At 37.6% G+C, this 11,707-nt stretch overlaps 2 protein-coding genes across 3 annotated transcripts; one reads left to right on the forward strand and one right to left on the reverse strand.

The window, feature by feature from the left end:
- Positions 1 to 19: 19 nt before the first annotated feature.
- On the reverse strand, positions 20 to 4,505 carry LOC125234706 (ribitol 5-phosphate transferase FKRP). Of its 2 annotated transcripts, XM_048141064.1 has the most exons (6): positions 3,673 to 3,810; positions 3,391 to 3,574; positions 2,904 to 3,076; positions 2,086 to 2,226; positions 1,438 to 1,576; positions 20 to 459 (listed from the first exon to the last, which is right to left on the reverse strand). In XM_048141064.1, the coding sequence occupies exons 2-6, from the start codon at positions 3,490 to 3,492 to the stop codon at positions 337 to 339; spliced, it is 678 nt and encodes a 225-aa protein (XP_047997021.1). In that variant the 5' UTR covers positions 3,493 to 3,574; positions 3,673 to 3,810; the 3' UTR covers positions 20 to 336. The 2 variants fall into 2 exon arrangements, with proteins under 2 accessions (XP_047997021.1, XP_047997020.1); XM_048141063.1 differs by lacking the exons at positions 20 to 459; positions 1,438 to 1,576; positions 2,086 to 2,226; positions 2,904 to 3,076 and having other exon boundaries at positions 3,436 to 3,574; positions 3,673 to 4,505.
- Positions 4,506 to 7,004: 2,499 nt separating this feature from the next.
- Positions 7,005 to 9,152, forward strand: LOC125234497 (ATPase ASNA1 homolog). Its single transcript, XM_048140758.1, has 5 exons — positions 7,005 to 7,260; positions 7,347 to 7,452; positions 7,559 to 7,744; positions 7,909 to 8,046; positions 8,408 to 9,152. The coding sequence occupies exons 1-5, from the start codon at positions 7,142 to 7,144 to the stop codon at positions 8,864 to 8,866; spliced, it is 1,008 nt and encodes a 335-aa protein (XP_047996715.1). The 5' UTR covers positions 7,005 to 7,141; the 3' UTR covers positions 8,867 to 9,152.
- Positions 9,153 to 11,707: the final 2,555 nt, after the last annotated feature.

An 11,707-nucleotide genomic window follows, 5' to 3' on the forward strand; every position in this document is an offset into this window, starting at 1 on the left:
GACTCTGGAACAAACACAAATATATGCCCTTACCGGGATTCGAACCGGGACCGCGGCGTAGCAGGCAGGGTCTCAACGCGCTAGGCCAGACCGATCGTCAAATACGGAAGTTATTAATATTTGACCCATCTCTACTATATGGTGTGGTGTCTCATGTGGTACACATTCCCATCCCATTCTGTCAAATCTGATATACGTAATCGTATAATCGATTTTAATCCTGACACTTCTAAGAGTCTACGATGACAACCAGTCAGGATAAAAATGGAAACGTTCACTAAACTTCGATCGATCTCTTGAGTTGTGATTGAATTGTGTGTTCATTTAAAATGGTTCTTATGGGTATAGCAGCTTGGGTCCAATTCGGTTGCACCTCTCGATGGCCGAAGCGCCCAGTTTAAGGTCTAAGAAAGCGCTTGCGTCGTTCGGCGCCGGTGCCTGCTTTCCAGCGAATTGTATCTGAAAAAAAAAAACATGATTATTTATCTATTTATTTCATTTAGTTTATGGAAATCCAACAGCTACTATTACAATATAACACTACTGAATAAAAGATAGAAAGCCAATTACAGGATCACACTTATAGAAACAATACATATTAATACATTTGAGTACATATTACTCAAACGAAAAGCATCAACGCACGGACAAACACATTGACGTAAGAATTCACACCAAACGTGTTATTTCAATAGTGGATGGTAATGACAATTTTAAGAATAACATAATTAAATATAAATGACAAATATCTTAGACTTGCTCAAACGAAACATTTAAGAATCATATAGTGCTTAATAACAGGGATTTTACAATTAAAAAACTCGGTTCTAGTTATTAATATTACAGGTTGACACAACGTCGGGCACGATTGGGATTGGGACGGACTAAACAATTGTATCGATTTACGAGCCACAATTATTGGTGATCATGATACACACAATATTTTCATTCATTCGTTTCAATTACTATCCCAGATAGGAAACGGACATGCGACGCTATTTATTTTACAATGGGATCACACTGGCTACTTTACTACCTACAGTAGGTACCTACACCTACACTAACCTCTAGGACGTCATCCTGTGTCAGGTCTTCGTCACTCGCTCGCGGTCGCGCGTTAAGTACCTACCCGCTAGCAGCTGCCTCGAGGTAACAAGTAGCCGAGAGGCGCCACGCACCCGCCTTTGTAGTCGCGTGGCACGTACATACCTACTATTTTTCTGAGTTTTACGTAGTAACTTATTAGCATTAGCTTATAGGCATTTGTCGTTTTGCCGGCAAGTGAAGGATCTGTTACGTTAGTAACTTATTAATAATCTGTGCCTGTGTTCTCAAAAAGTGTGCTCCAGTACCCTTTAGGAAGCCGGGCGCATCGCGATAATACTGCCTTTGTTAACTGCCTTAAACAGACCACTATGTAGCACTAAAACCTTATACCTGTGCCAGCGGATGCAAGTGCCTCTCCGGGAAAGGCTTCTGATGCGCCAGCACCCAGTCCGCCGGCCACATGGTCCCGTTCTTGGCCGCGAACGGCAGCACTAGCACGTACACGTTGTTGGTTGCAGAGTACGCCACTCTGTGAACATGAACAGACTATTTGTAGAAACAATTAGAATTTTATAAAAAGGGAGTGGAAGGGTCAGTTCGAAGTGGAATACCTAGACGAACTTTTCTCGAACAAATTGGGGAAATTTTGCAAGGTCAAGTCAAAAGACTCAAATGTACTCGAAACCGACGATCATGTGTGAGGAATGTTATGAAACTTATGAAAGTGTGTGAACCGAAAGTGGTTTGTCACGATCGTAACAAATGGAAATCCGTGATCTCTGCCTACCCTTCTGGGAAACAGGCGTGATTGTATGCATGTATGGAATATTAGAATGAGGAGAGCTATATAGAGCCAAAGACATGGTAGTCTAGCCAGTGATTATCCACGGTGGAGGTATACTGTGCAGAGTTCCAGATACGGGTGAGTCAGTTTGAAGCTAAGCGGCGCACACAACTCAACGCTAAGCACGACAAGCTACAGTGCTTATTTTGCGTGAAAACGGCTATCGACTTACGTGCCCAATGTAACTAACTTACCGATAGTAGTGTCCTTTAGTTGCTCGTTCCCACACATACCCCTCGGGGTCGGCGCCTCCGCGCTGCAGCCACGGCACGCGCGGCACGTCGGACGCATGGATGCCTATTTCCACGTGCTCGGCCCAAGGTAGAAGGTCTCCACTGTAAAAATAAATGGTAGGTGAATTAAAGACTTGGCGAAAATATTTTTTTAATACAGTGTTGCTCAAAAAGTGCCCGTTTTTTTCTTTTAGCGTGCGAGAAGTTGTATTTTACGTACTCGTGCGTATAAAGTATGCGTTCCATTTTACGACTACATACCGAGCTGTTTTAATATTAGTCTATTTTACTAAGACGGAATAAAACTATAAACATACAATTGAAAAAGTGGCTCATAATGAGTCGTGTAAACAGAACGAATTAAAATGTAGGTATATATAAAACAATCGTCCCAAATCGTAAATGTTTATGTTTTTATGGCACACAATGAAACAAATAAATTGTGTTGGATGGATAGCAAAATCGAAAATATGAACGCAAGTTTAAAAGCTTCAAAGATAGGTACGCCTTTGAAATTGTCAAAAAATGCGTCGAAACGAAACGAAAATTGGGAGTTCAGATTGTTTATCGTTTGATTTCGTTTTAGTAGTGTTTTTTCGCAACTGTATTAAAAAACGTCGTTTTTCACTCGTGCGAGAATGTCATCAGTAATGACATACTTCTCGCACTTATAACGAAATGTACTATTTCCTCCTCCGAGAGTTCACAAAAGAAAATTTAATGTGAAATCATTATTGTATACTGTTCCAGGAATGTGAGACAGGACATAGCCAACACACCGCACGACAGCGCCCAGCAGGGACGTGGTCTCCAGCCAGCAGCGCGCGCCGGCTTGAGCGAGCGCTCGCAGAACGTGCGCGGCGCTCCGCCGCATGTTGCGCCGGCAACATGGCGGCGTGTTGCGGTGGGACAGGATGTATGAAGGTGTGCCTTGCACTGATGGGAAGCATCGCTGAAACAGATTGGAATATCGAAGTTAAATACAGGGCCAGATTTCTCCTTAGTTCAGGGCCCTGGCAACCTGGCCAATGGTTCTGCAATGAAGAAGGGTACCAATTAGAGGGTAGCATCCCAAGTAATCAGGGGCTCTAAGTGTCTAAATCAAGGCAGAAAAAATACTCCTTAAATAATTAAATATACTATTCCATATAAATTAATTCATTTTTATTTTGTAAGGGTTGTTATAACTATATTCTTCTTGAAAACCCCTCTGATCAACTTTTCCCCTAAACAGCTTATTTTAGTTGTTAGAGATTAATATCTTACTTGTGTTTCCCTTTTACATCCAAACCACTGCACTCTGCCATCTTCTCTGATCATAGCTTTGACTCCCAACATCTTGTAAAGAGCAACTCTGGCATCCCTCATGTGGCGTACAGACTTCTGCCTTGCAGAGGGACTTTTTAACACTCCTCTGCCTCCTCCCTAACTTTCCTTCAAGAATTTGTACCTGTAATAGATATAAACAATGGTGTTGAGACTAGATAAAGTATGTAATAAAATTAACAAATTAAACAAAATTTAAATGCATTGTCAACATGTTCTCACCTTCAAATCTTTTGCAGACATTTGCAAATAGAGTGATTCAGGAATGGCAATGCAAAAGGCTGTGGGAAGGTGTGCAAATATGATGTCTTCAATAACAAAGCATGCTGTCCATGAACAGCATCACAGATCTTCCCTGATGCATCCTTATTATACTGAAGAGTCCAATCAGCATAATTCCACTTGATATGTTGACAAATGAGACGCGCATTTGCCACTCCTATAGCTACAGCAGGGGCAGAAGGCGCCGTAGCCGCGATAGCCGCTTGCTGCAGCACCCGCCGCGAGACTCGCGTCGAGTCAGGTACAAATAGCACATAATCAGTGTGAATATATGTCAAAGGATCCAATTCCTTCGGCGCAGCGTTGAGCCGCAGCTCTAATATTACCACCTTCACGTTCCGAAGGGTCTCGTTACTAGCAGAGAATGGAAAAGGTGGGTACGGCGCCGTCTCGCAAACCACGACCACTGGCACGTTAGGGAAGGCCGACACGAATGACTGCACGCTGTCCGCGACATCATTTTCGAAGTCTTCAAATTGACGGAACACTACAGTTAACAATTTTGATATATGGCGGGATGTTCTGGGATGTGAAGGGCTAGGTGCTACAGTCACAGGAGCAATAGGATACAATTTAAACTGCGGACAGAAGTAAACACATATAGTAAGTCCAGTAGCTATAAATAAAGTGATTACTATAATGCGACATCGCAAAACGCGTAAAAGCATTATTTTCATTCATGCGCTTGAAAATCTCATTCAAGACATTTTGAATTTGTAATTTGTTGAACAATAAAAACAGGACACCTAACTCTCGAGCGAAGTACCCTTTCCTTTCAGGCCAGGGTTCTGTTCTGACGGTTCTGTTCTGTCTGTTGTCAAAAACGAATGAATGAAAAAAATGGGCGATCGAACGAGAAGAAAGCTGTTCCAGGTAGTTAAAAAAACTCTGGACATACATTCAACAATATTGTCAATATTTTCATCACCATCAGTCGGCGTATTATGCTTCCAATTTTATCAAGCCCCCCTAATAAAAATTCGTGTAAAATGCATATACTCATCCTTGACTTCCTTATGACTTAGATAATGTATTGAAAAAGGATGGATATATGCTAGTTATTTCTCTTTTTGGTAGGTGGTCCCTGGTTTTGTGTTAGCTAGGGATGTTACTTTGTCGATTCAATTATCGATAAAATATGCACTTACTTACGTTCTCACCTTAAAAATAATATAAACGTTATATATATAAAAGTAACGAAAACATACAATATTGATATAAACATTTCATTTGGATTATTATGTGGCTTTTTGGCTATGAAAGTCATATATTCATACATTCTTGCCTTCTTGGCTAACCGTACCTACTGATTGCAAATAAATGGTTTGTTTATGTACTTACCAAGTCCTAATATTACATTATCATACCTATATCTCTGATCATAGGTCTGTATGCCTCCCTTTTTCTGTAACGTGAATAAAAAGGACGGCATGTTGTCTATGACTATATTTCTATGATAGTGTAATATCGGCCTAAATAGTTTGTAAAAAATAGAAGATGGGAGATACGAGTATAAAACAAATAAATACATTCTTCTCTTCTCCTTACGTAAAGACCTAAGTAATTTAATTCGTGTAGCATCCCTCTATTAATTTCTAGTCCACCACTCCAGAATCTACTTATACTTACCTCAATAATATTTTCTCTATCAAATAGAAAATAAAACAAAACGGCAGTGTAGGTACCAACATTTATTATTTCAATAGTTTCACCTATTTTTAGTTTCTTTTTAATAATGTTTGAGAATTTCTGGAAAACTAAAAAATACTATAAGTTTAATTCACTAGAAATGTTACATTACCATTTACCCAGTCTGTGATACCTACTCATCATTAATCATTTTTATGTCCTTTTCAATGCAAGAATGTCAATAGAGTTAATGCCGGTGGTGAGGGGATAAAACTGGAAAGGTAAAACTGGTGGTGGGGATAATGGCGACTACTGTCAGCTAATATTTGAACCGCTACGTCATCTGTTAACAGGATTGCTCTCTCAAATATAATAAAATAGGCTTCAAATAACGGTAGGAAGCTTAATGACACATCACTAGTACAAAAACATAACCTAAAAATTTATGCTTTATAATTTATGCTTTGTTTAGATCCTACAAATCTACAAATCCTGCAATAACTGACCGAAATTCACTAATGAAACACAGCAGGTTCTTGGGAGTTTTCTTTTCTCCATGTACGTGAATTACAGTCCTTAATCACACAAGCCATAATCACACAAGGAACTTGAACACATCACAAATAAGAATTTAGCAGGATCATCAACTATCTATCAGGAATAAACACAATTAAATTAAAAATCGGCCAGACGACCGCCGAGATATTTGATCTAATATAAATACGATTATGTACAATTGTCAAAGGTAGACATCTGGGGGCCTGCTCCATTTCAGCTTCTTGGCCTTCTTTTTGGTGGAGTCTTGGGAGTAAAGGAACCGCGAGCATCGCACCTTGAACTTCGTGTTTCCGGTCTTCTTCTTCGGAAATCTAAGAAATATATAAAGTTGAATTTGTAAAATAGCTAAATAACAAGAGAATCATAACAAAGAACAATAATCATTGATGGGGTTTTTAAGGTATGAATATTGATAGGTTATTATTGCAAGGTCGATAAAACACATCACATCACTATGCTAAAAAACATAACCTTTCCGAGTTTGAGAAAACTTCCAAAAAATATGCAAAAATCTATACAGAATTGAATAAGATTTGAACTGTATAAACTACTAATATGGACGTTTATATTTCTGCCAGGTCGTATCAATAAATATTATCAAAAACTCAAGAAACTTACCGATGAAATGATATAACCTCTTGCGTGTTTTCTTTTCTTCCTGAATGTGATTTGCAACACTTGATCACACAAGCCATAGTCAGAAATGAAACTTGGAACTATCACAAATATACACTGAGCTATTTTTTCCACGATCTATCAGAAATCCTCACAAAATAAATAAATATCGTCAAGACGACCATTGAAGTCGCGCTAAAAACTCGAACCAATATAATACGACTATGTACAGTTGTCAAAGATGGAGACCGAGTGTGAAATGACAAACGTATATTTAATTTTGCCGTATAATAAATGGACCCCAGGTCCGTTTTGACATCAGCATTTAGGGACTATACTTCCGTGAATTTTATCACTTATCCACGTGGATAAAGCATCCGTCACGCTTTGGCAAGTATGTCAGTGTGAGAGTGACAGATGTCTTATCTACGTGGATAAGTGAAATAATTGGAAGCATGATACGCCGGTTGTTATGGTGCAGTTGTCATATCATGTCGTCATTCATTCACTGTCAAAATTTCGAACACTACTAAATTGCATTAAATACTCGTAAATCGCCGCATGTTTACCGTTTTAAATATTAATTTGACTCATTGCAACCGTAATCATGGGAGACAATCAAGCTTTAGATGTGTTGGAGCCCTCTCTACGTAATGTTATAGAACAGACGTCCCTGCGATGGATATTCGTTGGAGGAAAGGGTGGTGTTGGCAAAACTACGTGCAGGTAATATAGAAAGTCATTGTAACCTCTTAAAACAATATTGTTTTTAGTAAATGTGGACAATTTATAAAGCTGCTCTGCGTTTTCAGTTGTAGTCTTGCTGTCCAACTGTCGAAGGTTCGCGAATCTGTACTCATTATTTCAACTGATCCGGCTCACAATATATCAGATGCATTCGACCAGAAATTTTCTAAGGTAATTAATTTTACAGTTTGCTTTGCTGGAATGTGGGATATGCTAGAGTTTCTTTTATTAATTATGTTTTAGTTAGATGCCAATTTAACTTGTAAAACTGTTTTAGGTCCCCACCAAAGTGAAAGGGTTTGAAAACCTTTTTGCAATGGAGATTGATCCCAATGTGGGACTTAACGAGCTGCCAGAGGAGTACTTCGAGGGAGAGACAGAGGCCATGCGATTGGGCAAGGGAGTCATGCAGGAGATTGTTGGGGCTTTCCCTGGCATAGATGAAGCTATGAGCTATGCTGAGGTAAAGAATTGTTGTCTAATTCCTGGTTCTTAGAGGCTATATGCTTGAGAGAGAAAATATAGAAATTTTAAATATCGTACAACCAAAACTGCATGTTCATGTGTTCTAAATTCGTTCAACTGTTTGATGAAGATTTAATTTTAGTGTAAATGTTTGGCCCCCAGGTCATGAAACTAGTGAAGGGCATGAATTTCAGTGCAGTAGTCTTTGACACAGCACCCACGGGACACACCCTGCGTTTGTTGTCTTTCCCGCAAGTAGTGGAGAAGGGACTTGGAAAACTCATGCGGCTCAAATCAAAGGTCAGTAGCATACAGCTTGTAAAAAAATTAAGATACTGTTGATGTGATGTGTTCTAAATGTGTGAAATTTTAAGTATTCAAAATAAACATACTCTGCCTACCTCTTTATGGGATGGATGGATGGGAGGTGTGATTATATGTATGTATGCATGTATCAAAACAAACAAAAAGATATAGATTTTATTTAGCTAAAATGTGAACCTATTGTCAATTATAATTTACTAATATTCATCTTCTGATACTGATTAAAAACTCTTGTATTTTTGTAAATTGATTAGCAGTTGGAATTAAAATCCATAAATTTCCTTACACTCAAAATGAGATGATTTTTAAGTAATAAATACATTCTTGTACATTACAGGTGGCTCCCTTCATCAACCAAGTGGCAGCCCTCTTTGGCTTGGCAGAATTCAACTCTGACATGTTCAGCAACAAAATGGATGAAATGCTCTCAGTGATCAGACAAGTCAATGCACAGTTCAAAGATCCCAACCAAACCACGTTTGTTTGCGTGTGTATAGCAGAGTTCCTCTCTCTGTATGAGACTGAACGGTTGGTCCAAGAGTTGACGCGTTGTGGAATTGATACTCACAATATAATTGTTAACCAGCTGTTACTGCACACATCCGCGCCTTGCCAGCTTTGCGCAGCTCGCCACAAGGTCCAAGAGAAATATTTGGAGCAGATTGCGGACTTGTATGAAGACTTCCATGTTACTAAACTGCCCTTACTGGACAAAGAAGTCCGTGGGGCGGCCGCTGTCACCTCTTTCTCAGAGTATTTGATCCATCCGTACACAGCACCCTCCTCTTCCACATGAAGTATTATTTCTATAAAGACCGTATCAAAGTTTATTCCAAATGTTGTGGTGGTCTCAAAACTTCAGTAGAGTTTATTTATTACTTAATTATATGTATTCTATATTCACATTATTTTGGCAAAAGGTGCTATCCGAAACAATGGAGATTGTTTATATGATTTTTTTCATAGTTGTAGCTAATGTAATGTTTGGAATAAAATAATTGTCTTCATATTTATACAAGACTTCAAACGTTCATTATTAATATAGAACTGTCAATCCTAAATAAATGTAAATAACACCTGTTTCTCTATTTTTTATTGTAATGAAACAAAAAGTAAGTTGAATCAATTTATTTAAAATTATAAAAAAAGAACTATTGTTCTCATATAACACCATAATATAATAATTATATACCACACAAATTAAGACACTACTTTGGCTTCTTTTTAAAATACGCCAAAGACCTTATGCAAGGTGTGGCAGTTTGTAAGGCATGATGACTAGCTTACATAAAATACTGATGGTACAATTACCCTCTATTTGCTGCAACATAAAGTTGGTTCTCTACATTTCTACCGTCGCTATAATATCTATCATTGTTTTAAATCCTCCCTATTGGATCTATCAATTTGTTAGAAAGTCTGATATCTCGACTAAAAATTATACCCAAAGCTATACAATTTATTGGTTTAATTTTCAGTCATACAGAACATTTTTGTCAACATTAAAATATAATATCATTTTAAAATTAGTAATGAGTTATTATTAAAGCATCATGGTCATTTGTTGGCAGTGATGTAAGTAATATTACACTACCTACCTAAATAAAATATATACATATACCAACCCCACTGATCGGGTATAAACAACCCAGTTTGTGAAGTTACGATGTAAGTTTTTATTAGGTATTAAAACAATCAAATATTATCAACCCAAACTTAAATGCAATATGAATTCAAATGCATTTTAATTTCACGTGTATCATAAAGCAACAGTTTCTAAACTCGATTTCAAGTCAAAAACCCTTAAAACATTTTGGTTCACTTTTCGAAGATCTCGGTAGCACAACTACTTGGTTTCTCTAAAATTAAGAAAACATAACATTATTTTTGCTACATCCTTTCAAAATATCAATATCCGTGGTCTACAGCAGTGAGCTAAGTGTATTTTCAAAAGGACTAATTTCTTTGGATACCATATAAAAATGTCTTTTTGAAAATCTTATTTTATATGATGAAATAACATCTTATAATTTCGCCATGTCTGTCTGTCTGTCTGTCTGTCCGTCCGTCCGTCCGTCCGCCGCGGATAATCTCAGTAACCGTACCAATATGTATATTAATCACGCCAAGTGCAAAAATAAAAAATGGAAAAAAATGTTTTATTGTTGAAAAAAAATATCAGCCCCCACTTTACATGTAGGGGGGGTTGATATTTTTTTTCATTCCAACCCCAACGTGTGATATATTGTTGGATAGGTATTTAAAAATGAATAAGGGTTTACTAAGATCGTTTTTAGGGTTCCGTAGTCAACTAGGAACCCTTATAGTTTCGCCATGTCTGTCTGTCCGTCCGTCCGTCCGTCCGTCCGCGGATAATCTCAGTAACCGTTAGCACTAGAAAGCTGAAATTTGGTACCAATATGTATATCAATCACGCCGACAAAGTCCAAAAATAAAAAATGGAAAAAAATGTTTTATTAGGGTACCCCCCCTACATGTAAAGTGGGGGCTGATATTTTTTTTCATTCCAACCCCAACGTGTGATATATTGTTGGATAGGTATTTAAAAATGAATAAGGGTTTACTAAGATCGTTTTTTGATAATATTACCTAATGTTTTCGGAAATAATCGCCCCTAAAGGGAAAAAAAGTGCGTCCCCCCCCCCCTCTAACTTTTGAACCATATGGTTAAAAAATATGAAAAAAATCACAAAAGTAGAACTTCATAAAGACTTTCTAGGAAAATTGTTTTGAACTTGATAGGTTCAGTAGTTTCTGAGAAAAATACGGAAAACTACGGAACCCTACACTGAGCCTGTTTTTTTGATAATATTAATATTTTCGGAAATAATCGCTCCTAAAGGAAAAAAAAGTGCGTCCCCCCCCCTCTAACTTTTGAACCATATGTTTAAAAAATATGAAAAAAATCACAAAAGTAGAACTTTATAAAAACTTTTTAGGAAAATTATTTTGAACTTGATAGGTTCAGTAGTTTTTGAGAAAAATACGGAAAACTACGGAACCCAACACTGAGCGTGGCCCGACACGCTCTTGGCCGGTTTTTTTTTTTACTATTACGGCAATTTCTAGGAGTCCCTGTCCTTACCACCATAATCATTAAATATTTGAACTATTTTAGCTAGCCATTTTCCCTAAGAGAACCTGTAGAAAGGAGGGGACTATTTGAAATTGCCGACAATAAATGGGTACAATCACTAACCGTAACTCAACAAACTTTTTAAATTGTACCAGCCATACAATTTAAAAATCAAAAATACTACATAACGTAACTTATTACACTTTTACCATGATACCAAACGCTAAAAATGTAAAAGGTACTAAAAGCTACCTTACGTAATGCTGTCCACAAACATTGATAGGCATCGAACAGTTTCTGTTTGTCTCAGCAAAATAGCACAATTATGCACATTTTTGCGAAACTACCTTTCTACTTATTATTCATATCTACTCTTGACAGTTATAGAATTTTTCTTTTGCGACTAAGTAGATATAATTTGTAACATCATTCGAATTTGTGTGTTTCTAAATTAATGACATACAATCTTCAGAACAATCAATACAATAATGTGTCAATCAAGAAACTGTCGGGCACACCGCTCGTAGAAGCGTAGCCGAT

This window comes from Leguminivora glycinivorella, chromosome 16 (genome assembly GCF_023078275.1).
Source record: "Leguminivora glycinivorella isolate SPB_JAAS2020 chromosome 16, LegGlyc_1.1, whole genome shotgun sequence".
Taxonomy (NCBI): Eukaryota; Metazoa; Arthropoda; class Insecta; order Lepidoptera; family Tortricidae; genus Leguminivora; species Leguminivora glycinivorella.